Consider the following 16285-nt stretch of genomic DNA (forward strand, 5'->3'; position numbering starts at 1 on the left):
TGGTGATGGGAATTGCGGCGGCCCCGGTGGGAATGGTGGGGGGTGATCTCAGCAGCCACGTGGCACGGTGTAATGGCTGCGGAATTCCCCTGTAACCCGGGAGGGCTCGGAGCGGCTGCATGGCATGGTGTCCCCGGGGGGGAGCAGAAGCATTCCCCACATGGTCTGCTCCCCCAGGGCAGGGCGGCGTGGTGTGCCCGCCCGGGTCGGCTGCCGGGGCTGTGGCGGCCGCCGTCTCTCCACGTGTCTGGATTGTGCAATCGGCGCCACCGGCCCTCTGGATGACATCGGTGTCCTTGGCTCCGGCAGGCCCCGGATGGTCTCTGTTTTCCAGGATTCCCCCACTCCCTGGGGCTGTGCTGGTTCCCACAGCTGCTCCACATTGGTCAGCCACAGTCCCAGTAGCAGAGCACGTTTTCACAGCAGCCGGGGCCTGCCAGCTCCCGCGGCAATGCCAGCTCGCACACAGGGTGGAAGGAAGAGGCGGTTGCACTGCTGCCCTTCCCCCTTTGCCTTTCATAATCCAGTTCTTTAATAAGTCCAGAACAAGTGTCCATGGTTTTATAATACCGATGGCTGCATCATCGCCAAATGAGACTGCCTCAAATATATTTTGTCCAGCCCTCTCCCAAAAGGGCAAATATAAAGCATCCCCTTTTGATATGTGCAGCTCATGGTTTTCGCGCCATGTGAATAAAGCTTGTAGAGCTCGCTCATCATAGTTTATCCCTCTTCTTTGAAAGAAGAAAATCAGTACTTTCGTTACAGAGTTTTCTGGTCCTGACATCCAAGCTCCCATGGTCTCCTAAGTGATTCCAGTCCACAAAAACAGGACTAGAAACCTCGCAGCACTTTATGCTACTTAGCAAAGTCCCAGGTTTTCACCATATCAGCTCTGTCACCATTCCCAGCTCCCAGGCTGTATTTCTCCAGTTCCAAACACCGATTTGGATACTGTTGCTCTTGTAATCTGGTTCCCACACCATTTCCCAGATCTTATGCTGCTTGTAATCTGGTTGTACACCGATTTCCAGCTAGGTGGTGTTAGTTCTGGTTTGCATTTGTTCCAGTTAATTTCTTGGGTGTTGCTGTGAGCTGGAAAAGGGGTTGAACACCAGAAGAGAAGAGAAGTAGGAGAAGAGAGAGGGGACAGAAAAGTAGGCTGTCAGGAGAGAATGTAAGTTGCCTAGCACCCAGCCAAAGGGGAAGGGGACAGGGATCACCCGAAGCTGGGAAAAGCAGTCAAAAGCAGCATTGTGTTGGTGTGTGTGTATGTTCAGCTCTCAGGAGACAGAGATACACAGCCAGCTCAGTTGAATCCCTACTAGGAAGAAGGTTCTCGTTTGCTTTAATGACTTTGTCTCCACTTAATGGTAACTAAGAGTTTGTTTATTTCTAACACCTCTCTCCGAGCAGCTCAGAGCGGCACTGCACAGTGCTTGCTGTGCTCCAGAGAGCACAAAGCAGGCTGGCCTGGTGGCCCTGAATATTTCTGCAGAACACTCTGCATTTCACACCTTTGCTGTGGCTCAGGGCAGAACTGCAGGCCTGCAGGCGCTTCCTGGCAGAGCTGTGGGAGGCACTGGCTCCTGCAGATGGGAGCTGCCAAGCTGTCAGTGCCTCAGGCTGGCCTGGCTTGCCCTGGCAGAAGTGCCGTGCCTGAAGGACGCTGCCCTGTGCTCCAGCCTGCCCAGCAGCCCGGCTCCCTGCGCCGCTGCCCAGAGTGCTGCACACACTGCTGCCCTTTGCCAGGAGTCACAGGGCAGCTGGCAGCAGAGTAGGAATCCTCAGCCAGGCCACCGGCCCTGGGCTGACCCTGGCCTTCCTCTGCTCCTGGGCAGACTCCAGACAGCCAATGCCTCCAGTCTGGGCTGTGCCCAGCACGGCTACACTTCCCCTCGGGAGCAGCCAGCTGCCACCTGGGCTCTGAGAGCGGAGGATTCGCCCGCTGCCAGGAAGAGGCACCCAGGGCCCGGCTGCTGCCTCCTGCAGCTCCAAGGGCCTCCTTCCAGCCTGCCTCTGCCCAGGCTCAGGCTGCTCCGGGCTCTGCCAGGCCTCTGCTGGGGCTGCACCCCGGCCAAGGCCGGGCCCGCTCTCACCTCACAGGCGCTGCCAGCTCTGCACCAGAGGAGACCTTTCAGAGCCCCCTCTCTGATCCTTCTGCTTTCTCACTTGAGCAAGGCTCTCCTTCCGCCAAAGACATTGCACTTGGGGATACAAATCCAAGTGGCAGGAACCCAAATGTTCTCGAGTCACAGCTGCAGGCCTGAATCTGCACAGGAAGTCTTGGCTGCCCCACTCCTTTGGTTTTCCTGCAAATACCATTGCCCTTTCTGCCTCCACTAGAAATACCACAGCTGGGCAAAAACAGGCCAGTGGGTCATATTGCAAAGGCATTTTGGTCTGGAGAGGATGGATGAAGAAGAACCTTCCCCACTTACAAACCATACAAAAGAAGCCTGAAGTGTGATTCAGCACCAATAAAAAACAAGAAGGAAATGTTGAATATTCTGAGGGGGTAAGAAGGAGGGGAGTCTTCCAAATGAGTACATGTTTCCAAAACTTTATTTAATTCCAATCCTAATCTATAATCCTACTTTACAAAACTCTTCAACAGCCCTACTCTAGAATCCAACTCTACAATTCTACTTTAAATTTCTTATGAAGTTAACATCTTCAAATTATTGTTACATTTTCGTCACCTAGTTCTTCTTTTTCTTCTTCTCCACTGCAATGATGAGTGGTACCAGGATGGATGCTGGCTTGGATGATGTCACAAATGGATGCTGTCCATAGGAAAAAGAAAAAAAAAACAACAAAGAACAGTGAACCATGACTTTCCAAGCTCAGTGCTTCACTGGCTCCATGAGGATTCCTCTGGTTCCTACAAAGACCCACAAAGTAGAACAATGGGACCATCTGCACCTCCATCTTTATGTGCAGGACCTTGCCATCACAGGCAACCCTGGCCCAGAATCCCACTCATCTGTTTATTGTGATGTCTTCATCTTGCTGGGATTTTTGCCCTGCCAATGCTCTAGAAATGCTGCTTTCTGTCCTTGGAGTTTCTTCCTTTCAGGAAACTCCAATGAATCACATTGGTCCCTCTCTTTGAACAACAGGCACTGTGCTGATTTCCACAGGGAGACAGAGCAGTGTCTACCTTTCCATGCCCTGCCCCTCCTGTGCTGGATGGCACCTTCCTTCCCAGCAGGGACAGCCCAGTGGCACTGGCTGCTGCACTTCCCTCTCTGCCACACAACCTGGCAGTAACCCTGGGGCAGTTCCTGTCTGCTTGAGCATGCCAGGCAGCAGATGGGGCTGGGACAAGTCCCTCTCAGCTCTCCCTGTTTGCCGGCCAGAAACCTCCAAGGGTGGGGTGGGGGCACAAACCAGGGCCCCTCAGAGGCTCACAGTGAGCCCCCCACAGTCCCTCCTGCCCACAGCCAAATCTCTGACCACTCGGCCAGGCCTGGCTTCCTTGGGTTCCTGCACCACCTTTGCATGTCTCTGTACCCTGCATTGCTCTACTTCAGTTCTTTTGCCATTGGATAAAATGGAGCACATCACCAAATTACAAAACAGGGCAGCAGAAACAGTCAGAGGACAGAGTACCTCTCCTCTCAGGAAAAACAGAGAGAGGTGGAATTATTCAGTTGTGTGAAAAACATGCCCCAGAGAGCCACTTATTGCCACTTTCCAAAACTTCAGATTGGCTTTGAAGAAATTGGGGGACACCTTTTTGAACGGGACAAGTTACAATAGGATGTGGGTGAAAAATTTTAAACACACAGGGGATCAAGTCAGAGTAGGTCGAAGGAAGAAATTGTTTCCTCATGGCATGGTGCCACCCTGGCATGGGTTGCCCCAAGAGCTTGTAGTTGCCCTGTCCCTGGAACCATTCCAGGTCAGGTGGAAAATGACTCTGAGCAATCTGATCTCTTTAAAGATGTCCCTGCTCATTGCAGGACACTTGCACCTGATGACCTTTACAGGGCCCTGCCAGCCCAGCCCAGTCTAGGACTCCTCACTGTTTTCCTTTGAAGAGCACCAAGAGTGGAGGTGAGGAGGAAGGGGGCTCATCTGATGCCTTGGACTTCCATAGAGGAGGAGCCCATCCCTCGCACCCTGTTTCACCTGCAGCCCCTTTGCATTTTACCTGCAGGAGCTCCTTGGCAGACCAGCGCCGCGCCTCGTCTGCCTGCAGGCAGCAGCTCAGGAAGTCACGCAGCCAAGCTGAGAGGAGCTTGGGATGCAGCAGCTGTGGGGTCCCTATTGAGGCTATCATGAATTTAGCCTGGAGAAAAAGGAAACACCTGCTGCTTTCCCCATCTGTAACTGCTCTCCCACATCCCACTGTTTAAATCCTGTTCTTCAGTGGCAGTTTCTGCCCTGGCAGAGACCCAGAGATGCCTTTCCTTCACCAACAAAAAAACCCAAACCCCGATGCAGCCACAGCTTTTCCAACATTCTGCAGATCTTGCCATGGCTGCTGATTTCATTGACCTACTCAGTGGGAACGACATCAACAAAAGCACGTTTGCTTCTCTGAGGATTCACACCAGCTTGACAGGCTTTTAGGAAGAGGGACTTTACTATACTAATTCCAAGGATTAGTACATGAACGGCATCACTGCAGTGCTTGTTGGTCCCTTAAGCACAGCTGCCATAAAACAAAACTCATCAAGCTTTTTCTCCTGTTCTTGAAAACAATGGTAATTGGAAGGAAAGAAAGGAAATCCATCAGTTATTCCCCAGGTAAGGCAACTAACACCTACAATCTCATATTCCACACAGACACATGAGGATGCCTGCACAAATGTGTTGGGATGAAAATGCCTGCTTGGGCACACAGGAAACACCTGCAGCTCTGTCTCTCAACTGTGAAAATTTCAGCTTCTCTTATGTGGAAAAGAAAAGCTTTTCATGGTCAGAAGAAGGAGAGGTGCCATCCCTATGGTCACTCTCTGCTCCTTTGGATACTCAAGTCAATGCATTAATGGTAGGCCCATCCCAGAAAGTGCCAGGATACACTGGCAGGTTTTGGCAGGCTCTCCACATCACCAGGTTCTGGCTTGGTGACGTGGAGAACGTGGCTTCAACTATGAGAGAAACATGGTCACTGAGTGTTTCAGCAGCACTGCAGAAGAAGCAGAAGAGACTCTGTGGCCTCTACACCCTCCTGCCCAGATTTCAGGCAAGCTTCCCAGCAAGAAGAAACTGCACAGGGGATGCAGTCCCTCTCTAAAAACCACAGTTTTAGAAACTCTGTTTGGTTTGGGTTTCCTTCCTTCATTTCTGGAAGAATAAGAGTAGTTCTAAGATGCTTGTTTCCTGCTATTGGGGCCATCTACACAGACAAAAGAACTGGAACCACTTATAACCCAAAGGCAAGTGCTGCCTGAGAATGGAGTTTGTTTGAATGTGGTAAGGCTTGAGTTCCCCCACTGATGCAACCAAAACTACAGCAGACGCTGATGTGTTGCAGGGACATTTTTAGGACGGCACTGTGCTGAAAGTACTTCCAGCATATGGCAATGGGATTTTGTCCAATGGCACACAGAACATGGGACAGGTGAGAAAGACAGCGGGATCAGTGAGGATTTGCTCCTTACCGAGGCAGGACTTTGGTTCCAGTAAGGAGGTTCTTGTTCCACCATTTCAATTCCCACAATTCCAAAAGACCATATGTCCACTTTGGGGCCATATGGTTGACACGTCACCACTTCAGGTGCCATCCACCAAGCAGTCCCTGCTAACGAGCTCCGTATATTCTTCTCAGGAGTGAGTTGAGTAGACAGGCCAAAATCGGCTGAGGAGAAAGCAAAACAACTGTTGTTATTTTATTCTGTGCAATTAGGAAACCAAGCAAAATAATTTCTCAGTAGAAGTTTGAGAATGTGCTGTTGAATCTCCTGGACAACTGTCCCTGCTCTGTTTTCTCAGGTCTTTAGCCAAGGAAATATGGCATTGGCGACTTAAAAAATCCTCACATTTTTTTACACTACCTCCAGCAGTGGCTTTTGTTCTTTGGAAGCTTTAGACCTGTAGCTCCCTCCCTGTGGAAGGGACACACAGAGCAACACCACTCTTGGCTGCTTGTTCCTTGTCATGCCTCTGTGCACATTGCAGCCGTGTCACCAGCTCACAGCAGATGTCCCTGCACTGCCACCAGCACCATTTCTGAGGAGCTGGCAGTCACTCCAAGCAGCCCCACACCCACATCCCTGGAATGCTGCACCTGACCAAGAATATACTGACCCAGCTTGACAGAGCCGTCGGTTCTGAGAAGGATGTTGCTGCTCTTCACATCTCGGTGGATCACATGGTTGGAGTGAAGAAAATCCAGTCCTTTCAGGCACTGAGAAAGGAAACAGAAACAAGAAGGCAAAACTAAGTGATGTGATTTTATCACATAAGAAAGGGCACAAAGAATCAAAAAGATTCCCTCTCCAGGGGAATGGGAAAAAATGGCAGAAGACAGTGCCACTGAGAGGAAGGGCTTGCTGCTGCAACACTTGCAGAGCTGGACCTTTCTAAGGAAAGGCTTGTCAGCTTTTGAAAGAGCAACAGCACGTGCTGTTGTAGACTGTCCCCTGCACACCAGCCAGGATGACTGCTGCTGCAGGGGATGTGCACCTCAGAAGCAAACAGCGCTTTGGCTGCACTCCTATCCTTTTTAGCTGAGGACTGAGAGAAACGAGTCTCTCTCTTTTCCTTTGCTGTTCCTTTCAAATCCTGCCACCAGCACCTTTGCTTTTACAGGCAAGGAATGCAGTGAAGACAGGCAAAAGTTTAGAGAGGCAAGATGGAGAAGAGCAAATACAAGAGGCAGAGTGAGAACACAACAGCAGGAGATAAGAGTACAAGAACTGAGTTCAGTGAGTGCAGGGGCACTGGCAGGCATTTCACTTGAGATTCTTCTACTTGCCCACAGCGTAGCAGCAACACACAAACAAAGCTTGGCACATGAAACCTCTCCTGTCCTGAACCCCTGTTTCTCAGACAATCCTGCCCAAGCCCTCGGCAGCACAGATGGGATTGCTGACCTCCCGACTGATGGCTGCCATCTCCTCTTCAGACAGGTAGCTCTTGCTGATGACATCGCTCAGGGTGCCTCCATCCATGTATTCCATAACCAGCCAGAGTTCATCACCCAGAAGGTAGCTGAAAGAAGGAAACAAGGGCGTGGAGATAAACATGCATGGCTACGTTGATATTTTCCTTCCAGGTTTCTTGTTTCCAAGTGCCTTTGTGACGAGGACAGAATCAAAGGAATAGACATTCCCTCTTGGCTGTGCATTGTTTACAGTCTATGCAGTCTGAAGGAGAAAGGCACAGATGTGAACAAGGAGATGGCTTAGATGGCCTGCAAGCAAAAAGTGCAGTTTAGTAACAGCCCAGGCAAAAAGCCTGTCAGGCATGGTGCTTCTGGAAATAAGGACCCAGTCTTCCTGGCATGCATAGCAATGGCAAAGAGAGGCAAGGATCTAAGGGAAATCCACAAATCCACTTTAGGAAGGTTCATCAGCATTGAAGAAACTTTAAAAAATCAATCCTGAAAAACTGTGGAGACAGTGATCTTTGAGGGTATTGACTTAGTAAGATACAGCTGATCCAGGTTTTGAATATTTTTGAATAATTTTCAAACTATGTGTGCCAGGGAAGACTCATGCAGACAAGATGCACTCTTGCCTCATCTATTGGAGATGAGAAGAGAAATATTAATAAATAATTAACAGCTCCACTTTCTGCCCCTGACCAAAGTGAGTTTTTAACCTCTCATGTTTGCTCTATGCAAATGCACATTCACGGGATAAGACCATGACCTCTCACCTGTCTAAATAATTCACAACACTGGGACTCCTATGCCTCTTCATGATCATGATTTCATTAACGGTTAGCTGCTTCCTTTTCAGTCCTCGAAGCTTTATTTTCTTTATAGCCACCTAAAGAGACATTGAAAACCAATAACTTGAGAAGTTGGTGGCAAGAGACCACAACAGATATGGAGTGAGGGATTTTGCAATGACACAGCTGAGCTGTGCCAAACTGCCTTGTGATTAGCACTGCAGTAATTAGGAACTGACATTCCAACAGCCCATTTCTCTGCTCCCTTGGAGGGCAGTTACAGGACATGTGGGGCCACTGATGTTGCCTTGACAACTTGGTATCAGTGGTGTGTCAACTATCAGCCACAAACCTCTGACCACACTCTCTGCTGCTTTGGATGGGATTCAGAAGAAGTAATCCAGGCCTTGATACTCTGTGGATACATCTTGGGCTATGGGCAGAGCTTAGGGCTTTTAGGGATGCCTTGCAGATCTCTCCCTATGTGCAGTTCCCAAGTGCAGCACTGCAGGTGGCTAAGGAACTGCCAGGAACTTTCAGATGTATTTGCTGGCAGCCAGAAATGAGAATTCAGGACTCTGAAGCTGTAGCCCCAAAGGGCAGTGAGGTGCTCTAAGGCACCACCTTTGTTTTAGCCATGGAGAGCGAGTGAGCGCGTCCTTCTCTGAAAGGAACCGCTGCCCTCCGTGCCTTCCTTCTGGCAGCTGAGAAGGACAAAGCCCCAGATGTATTTTGCAGGCTGGCACCAGTCTGTGCTTCTTGTGCCTTTTCAGCACAGCTCTACCCAAAGCTCCAGCCACAGCTCACAGCAGAGGGGAAAGCCCTCGAGTGCAGCAGAATCTCTGGGGGCTGTTGACATTTACCTCTCCCCATGTGGCATTGTCGAGTGCTCTAACCACATCTCCAAAAGACCTAGAAACAAAACAGAAGCAGAGAAAGGAGAAGCTGTTTAGCTCTTGGAGTGAAAGCCAGCCCACAAAGGAGATGTCTCCTGTAAATGCCCAAAACCTGCAGGATGCAGGAGGGCTCTGCCAGAAGGCAGATGATGCATTTTCCTCTCAAGTGCATGGGCACTGGGCCTGTTCTTGAAGCATTGGGGTTCACTGCCTCAGCTCCTAAAGGGAGTTTGTTCTTTCATCTTGGGTTTCAGTTTCTAAACTGTGTGGTTCCTATCCTAACCACAGAGTACTTCCTTCAGCAAACCATAGGAAATAAATGTTCCTGAGAACTGTAACCTGACAGCTTTGATAGGGGGTAGGTTGCTCTTTCATGCAAGCAGGATTCTTCTTTGTTCATTAGTGTGTCAGTATGATTTTGAGACATACAAAAACGCTAAAGAAACTAACACAATGCTGTCCTATACTTGAGAGAGAAGATATTCCAGGTTCTGTCCCTTGATGCAGGCAAGACCTCGGCAGCACGGAGATGTCTCTGACAAAGCCTTCTGAGCACACTCACAAATTCTGAGCAGCGCTAAAAGATGGGACAATCTATCCAAAGGGTGTGAACATGTTTGCAGCTGGCCTGACTTCATGCTGGATAGACATTCCACCAGAAAAACTTCTGGCCCATGGCTGTGCAGAAGTAACTGCAGTTGGACTCACCTGCTGCCAATGTGTTCCAGTTCCGTGTATTTCATTGTGGGATTTTCCATGGTCACCATTCTCCCTGAGGGAAACAAAGTGCAAGATGCTCACTTTAAAGCAGAGATGCCAGCTTCCAGGATATACAAAAGGCAGCCCCACTCTCTGGGGCTCTGAGTCCTTTGTGGTCAGCTGGGTAACAACAACAACCACAACAACCACAACAGCAACAGGACAGGCAGCCCTGCAGTGCAGATGTCTGGCACAGAGACTGACTTTGTCCAGTCCTTTGAAGAGTTCTCTTGACAGGAAACAAAGCACAGGGAGATGCATTCCCAGGAGAGGAGGACATCTTCTCAATCTTTCAGCAGTTTGCCAAAATAATGCCTTTCTGTTTGTAAACCACAGCAGCTCAAGCTATAACCAATCCTGACAGGGCTTTCAGCATGAGGACCCTCACCCTTTATGAGCAGGCTGAGCTCAAAGACGCCCCTCTCCCATCTAAGGAAGGCTCCAGCCTCTGCAGTCCCACCAGCCCTCAGGGACAGGGCAGCTACCACAACAAGGTTGGCAAAGCCCAAGCGTGAGCACTGACAAGCAGTGGGAAGACGCCACAGGCAGCCTGAGCCCCGTACAAGCTGTTGCCCCCATTCAGGACACAGCAGGATGGGCTTTGAGATCAGACACAGCGAGGTGCAGATCAATGCCCTTCTTGTCCCAACAGGTGATGGCAGACCCAGAATCCACTGGGCTCTGCTCTCAGCCCCACCAGGTCTTATCTGAGAGCACAGCACTGGCAGCTGTTGTGGGCAAGAAGCAGATTGATGGGGTTGTGCTGCAGAATCACAAAGGACTTGATGTGTTTTCCTAGAGAGTGATCTGAGCAGGGCTTGGGCCAATGAGTAGGATTCTAAGAGTCATGGGAAAGAGTGGGAATCAGGTATGAAAAAGTGCACAGAGTACACTGTCCCTCATATGAGAAATACACCAGACATACCCAGTATCTGCAGATATTTCTCCTCAATCTCCCATTTTGGAGCAGCCATGCTGTTGTCAGAACTGGTGATGAACGAACTGTCCGAGCTTGATTTCCAAGATTCAACAGTATATCTTCCTCCAGGTAATGCTGCTGCAGCAGCAGGTTTAATGCCAGAGCCCATGATGTGCTGAACCTGTCGCACTTCTGGTGGGGACAGTTCCTGTGCCTCACACCAACCTTGGGGCCCTTCATTGCCAGTTGTTTGCTGGAAGTCTTTGCAGGCTGCCAGGTGAGGTGTCGACACTTGCACCTCAAGTCAAAGAGAACAAAGCAGTCAGAGACTACAGCTTGTCCCTGTCAGCCAAGAGTCATTGACTGTGAGGAAAGGGAAAGAACCGATTTACAAGGGATACAGACAGGGATTCCGTCCTCCATCTGGGTCACCATGCTCCACTGCAGGAACAGGCCAGCAAGAATCAATTTGGATGACTGCTGGCCAAAAGGCCAAAGGAAAACTCCCACTGCCCAGGGCAGCAGCTGAGATTCAGCACTGCAGGAAATGTCCTTCAGAGTGACTGTGATCTACACTAGAGCAGGATGGCACTCAGAGGCACGGCCCCATTCCCTGCTGCTCTGCAGTGGAAAAGCAAGAAGGGCAGAAAACACCAGTTTGGTGACTGCACTGGCTGTCCCTCCTTCACTCACTTCATTTTGTAGAGCCTGAGGGAGGCGGTTAAGTTTCTCTCTGATGATTTTCATTTCTTCCTCCAGCCTCTTCTCCCTTGCCTTGTTCCTGTCCTCAGATTCCTGCAGCTCTGCCTCCACATCTTCCTTGATGGTCTGTAAACAACAATGCATGGGAAGTTTCATGAGTGGAGTGGCTGCCACTCTTTCACTTACCTGGTTTTGTTGATCGCTCCTGTGCTGATGGCGATTCATCTCCTCTTGAATTCTTCTCATCTCATCTTTGTTCCTCCTCTTCACTGCCATGATGGCACTCTGAGCTTCAGGCAGCTCTGCCTGGGGCTCTGACTTGATGTTCTGTACACACAAATGCACAGCAAGTGACTGGCAGCTGCCATCAGGCTCAGCTTTTTCCTCTTGCAGCCTCAAAAGTACATCTATTTAGCCACTTCTTTCTGCTTCCCTACCCACCTCTGCTTCCACTGCAAACCTCCTGTCCCAGTGCTGATCTCTGCAGATTCCAAGGCTCTGTGCTTTCAGTGCCTGTTGTACTCCTGGCCTCCTCACGCCCAAGAGCTCTGTTTTATGCCCCTCTTCCTGCCCTTCCCTCTGTCACCTGGCCAGTCAGGCTTACCTGGCCATTCTGCTGTGCCTCTTCCACCTGCTGCCTGAGCTGCTCTTCCTGCTCTCGGGCTGGAAACAGCTCTCCCTGAGCCTGGCATGGCATCTCTGATAAAGCAGTCTGCTCCTGCTGTTTCTCTACAAAGACCTGCACAGAAAGCAAGAGAAGATGGCTTTCGACTTGCCATACGATATTTGTGGGCCAAGACTCAAAGGCTGATGGGCTCACACATTCCCAAAGCTCTGTGCTGCTGCTCTCCTGGGTCATTCCCTGCCCGAGGGGAGGCACAGATTCCAAAGTGAGCCTGGCACTACAATCAGGGGCCATCTGGCACTGAAGCTCCAACAGCCTGTCAGGCAGCTGACAGGGAAGGTGTGGCATTCCTCAAGGCTCTGGTGAGGGCCTCCCTCTGCTCCTGCCATGTCCTCTTGTCTTTCAGTAGTGACTGACACCCAGCCCTGTCCCACAGCTCCATCCTGGCTCTGCAGGTGGCTTCCTGGCTGAGCTCAGCCCTTGGGAGAGACACTTCTGCAGTTCACGTTCTCCTCAGGCCTGCAGCAGCATTCCTGCCTTTCTGACATCTACACTCTTGTTAGAAATCCTGTCATTCAGGAGATAAGGATGCCTGCAAAGATCCTCTGATGGATGTCAAAGAGCCTCTATGGCCACCTCAGTATATGGAAGAGGACCAAGGTGTTTCTTCTCCCTCTTTTGTCAGCTGAGAATTGTGACCAGCAGTAACAGAGACTCTCATAAGGCCCCATTAACAAATGCACTTACACACCCATGGGGATGCCAGTGAAGGAAACCATGTGTCATGTAATGCATGTATGAGCAGAGTCACCAAACACCACTGAACCATGGAATTGTTCCACCTCTCTAGGACAGACAGAAATTTGAAGAATTAAGTGGGGACTTCAGGGCAGAAAAGACCAGAGGAGGAAAACAGCTCTGAGGAGAAAAACACCATGCCTGGAGGGGGAAACATCTCTGCCTGCTCAGAATCGGTCGACAGAATATGTCACTAATCCTCTCCTGAAAGGGATGCTTTAGGTGAGCTTTGCACCTCCGACATCCTTGGACCAGAGATGGGAAAATTCAGTTATTAAATGTTAATGAGAGAGAGAGAGAGAGAGAGAGAGAGAAAGAGAGAGAGATAGATCTCACTACTATAATCTGTTATTACTGTCCTCCCTGTTGTTACACACATCAACACTTGGTAGCCAGTGCCCCCAGTCAGCAACAATCCTGATGTGTCTGTTCTGTTGCTTCAAGAAACCACATCCCTGAGGAACCTGGAGTGTGTAGGTCCTTATGGAAATTGGTCTGACCCAGAGATTGCACTGGGAACTGCACTGTGTGCATCTGTGCTGGAGAAAGTTCTTCTCTTGGACTCAACCACAATGGTGCTGCTAAAGTGGCTGTAATCAGAAATAAAGCACAGCCCCTCCCTGCTCCTCTGATCTCTGAGGACCAGTTGGAATGAAAGGCCATTGATACCCTGCTCAATTCCCAAACAAAACACACTCTGATTCCCTGGGCTGCAAAAAGGAACAGACATTGATAACCTGAAAGTGATCTCTAATGCCATACTGGCCGGCCTGGAACCACAACAGATCCATCGGCAGCAAGCTCTTTGTACGGAATGATGTCATCTCATGAAAAACTACTTAATTCCCCAGAAGTGACACATTGGAAATTAAAATTCTAGCCGACCCACTACAAGTACTGTAAAAGGGCAGAAAATAATGAGGAAAAGTAGCATGGTAGAGAAAAAAAGAAAATGAACAAGCCTCATCCTCCAAGAAAAGAAAAATTAACAATTTAAAAAAAGGAAAAAAAAGTAAATTCCAAAAGTGGCTAAAATATTCTGATTGAGTGAGCAAAATCTGAATGTCGCTCACCAGCCTCCCTTTGTGCAGACTAAAGCTCCCTCAGCACCTCCTCCCTGGGCTTATGCTCCACACCCTTGCCCAGCTCCCGTCTCCTTCTGTGCACACGCTCCAGCCCCTCAAGGACTTGCTGCTTCACAGGGCCCACAACTGCACACAGCACTCACTGCAGCTGCGGCCGCAGCGCTGCCCAGCACAGGCCGGCGCTCACTGCCCTGCTCCTGCTGCCCCTCTGCTGCTCACACAGCCCACCATGCCCTTGGCCTTCTTGGCCACCTGGCCACAGGCTGGCTCTTGCTCAGCTGCTCTGGACCGGCAGCAGCCCTGGCTCCTTTTGGCCCATGCAGCTCCCTAGACACAAAGTTGCCCATCTGACTGCAAATACTGCATCCAACATTTCAACATGTCCTTCCTGTTCTGAGCGACACAAAACAGCACTCAAGGACTTGCACCTTCACCCCCACCCCAGACTCCAAGGCACTTGCCAAAGCTGCAGACTTCACTGAAAAAGTGATGCCCAGAAACTCGCCCATTCTGCCTTTTGCCTCACCAGAAGCCTTCACAACTACGCGCTTCCTTTCCTTGGCCACACGGGACAGGAATGGCCCCCCACAGCTTCACGGGCAGCACACTCATCTCCTTGCAGCTTATCAAAAGGCAAAAGACAGCTGGACCAAAATAGTCTGTATAAGTGAAGAACTGCTCAAGAAAACTGCAGAACACTTCCACAAGCCAAACACTTTTCCACTAGGGAAAATCAAAGGAACAAAACCCTGGGACTGCCAGCACCACCACCTGTGCCCTTGGCCAATGCACTGCAGAAGCCCAGAGACAGAGCTTCACTGAGCCAGGCAGCCAAAAGCCCATCCAGAGCCCCCAGCTCTTCGGTGCCTCGACATGACAGGGCAAAGGCCAATTTCCAGCTGGCACTGCCTGCAGGAAATGGCTACGTCCTGCAGGACTCCAGCACTCCGCCTCCTCGGCCAGCAACAGCAAGTGCTGGCTGCTCAGAAACTTGCACCTCTGCCTTGCCCTAAAGACAGCAGCACCCACAACTGGCACTTACTCTCTTGGGATGATCAGGCTGGGCTGTGACCACGGCTGGAGTCTCGTGGTCGTCTTGCTCCCTTTGCTCCTCTTTGCCTTCTTCTCCAGGAGCAGAGGGAGCCAGGGGAGAGATGGCTGTTGCATTTGTCTCCTGTGGCAAGAGAGAAGCATGAGGGACAGCCAGTTACCTACCATTTCTAACCTCATTTCTCCTGGCATCTACAGCCACATCTTCTAAGGAGAACTTATCAACTGTGTTAGCAATGGCATTCTCTCCATCCCCATTAAAATGGGCCAGTTCAACACTATATGGCTATGAATTGGATATTCCTTCTTGTCTGCTATCAGCAAGCAACATTGTATCTGCAAAACAGAGCTTATATTTCTTGCAAGCTCAGAAATGGACAAGTAGCAAAGAGCCAGCAACGTTGTTGCTATTGCTGCTGCAGACAGGGAAAACCAGAACTGGGCAGAATCCCATCCAGGACTGGAAAAGGGCTGGAAATGTTGTGCAGAAGCCCCATTGCTGGCTGGAGAAAGAGAAAAAAACAGGGCTTCTCCTCCTGGCGTACCAAAAACACCTACAAGCCCCAGGATGCAAGTGAGCCACTCCAGTGTCTAAAGCACTTGGATGCACTGAGGGCAGGTTTGGCAGGGCAACAGCCCTTGTGCTGAGCACTGTCATATGGGCATCTATGGATATTCTTGAGTTCTCCTTCTTCAGATTTCTGAGATTGAAATTAGGAACTATCCACTTTTTTTTTCTTTTTTCTTTTTTTTTTTCTTTTTTTTTTTTTTTTAATCATGGGAATTATTTTTATTTTCTTTGGGCTTTTCTCTCTGGATTTTCTTTTGGCCGTCGTTTCTGGCCCTCTATACTCTTCTGCTACTAGCCAAGGTGACAGCTTCCTCCTGACTTTTTAAATAGGAGGAACATGAAATCTTCCTTTCTCACTCACCTCAGGAGCAGCTCCGCTGAGTACATGTTTTATGTGACCTGTAGTGGGCAGGGAAAATGAATCAGATGCTGTGAGAAAAGTTCCAGAGCTGGTGAATCCCACACAAGAGGTCAATCCAAACAGAGCTTATTTTCCCTTTCACAACATCGCTCCAGGAGACACATTTCATTCACACAGCCACCAAGACATCAGGACAATGTTCTTGCTTGTTCCTACACTTCAACCTCTTTAGCCAGCAAAAGAATACAAACATGATCAAGAAAATACAAATTCTTCATTAACACTCAATACTCCTGTTCTAGTAAACACTTAAAATAGCTTCTAAAATCCTCTCCTTCAGGTGGTTTAAAAAAAAAAAAATCAGTTGCATGCAGTAATTCTCATTAACTTGCTGTAAACAGTTGCCCAGAAGTCACACAAGCAAGGTGAAAACAGGTTGGGCTCCTGCAGCTTTTGTTTCCCTCCTGTGCCTATCAGGATTTGAGGCTGGGGAAAAAGGAAACAGGGAGGCTCCACCTGCTGCTTTGCCCATCTGTAACTGCTCTCCCTGAGCCCATTGTTTAAGCTCCACTCTGCAGTGGCAGTTTCTGCCCTGGCAGAGACCCAGAGATGACTTTCCTTCACCTACAAAAAACCCAAACCCCACATCTTTTCCAACATCCTGCAGA

General features: G+C 49.8%; 1 protein-coding gene across 4 annotated transcripts; it reads right to left on the reverse strand.

Moving 5' to 3' along the window:
* Positions 1-2547: 2547 nt before the first annotated feature.
* On the reverse strand, positions 2548-15914 carry LOC135291836 (serine/threonine-protein kinase PAK 3-like). 4 transcript variants are annotated; one of them, XM_064406083.1, is made up of 14 exons: positions 15618-15914; positions 14678-14809; positions 11732-11866; positions 11247-11454; positions 11119-11207; positions 10432-10723; positions 9456-9519; positions 8715-8763; positions 7837-7949; positions 7050-7167; positions 6262-6361; positions 5616-5812; positions 4160-4297; positions 2548-2786 (listed from the first exon to the last, which is right to left on the reverse strand). In XM_064406083.1, the coding sequence occupies exons 3-14, from the start codon at positions 11822-11824 to the stop codon at positions 2703-2705; spliced, it is 1545 nt and encodes a 514-aa protein (XP_064262153.1). In that variant the 5' UTR covers positions 11825-11866; positions 14678-14809; positions 15618-15914; the 3' UTR covers positions 2548-2702. The 4 variants fall into 4 exon arrangements, with proteins under 4 accessions (XP_064262153.1, XP_064262152.1, XP_064262154.1 ...); XM_064406082.1 differs by having other exon boundaries at positions 11119-11454; positions 15618-15896; XM_064406084.1 differs by lacking the exon at positions 4160-4297 and having other exon boundaries at positions 11119-11454; positions 15618-15894.
* Between the last annotated feature and the right edge of the window lie 371 nt (positions 15915-16285).

This window comes from Passer domesticus, unplaced genomic scaffold, assembly GCF_036417665.1.
Source record: "Passer domesticus isolate bPasDom1 unplaced genomic scaffold, bPasDom1.hap1 HAP1_SCAFFOLD_130, whole genome shotgun sequence".
NCBI classification, from domain to species: Eukaryota; Metazoa; Chordata; class Aves; order Passeriformes; family Passeridae; genus Passer; species Passer domesticus.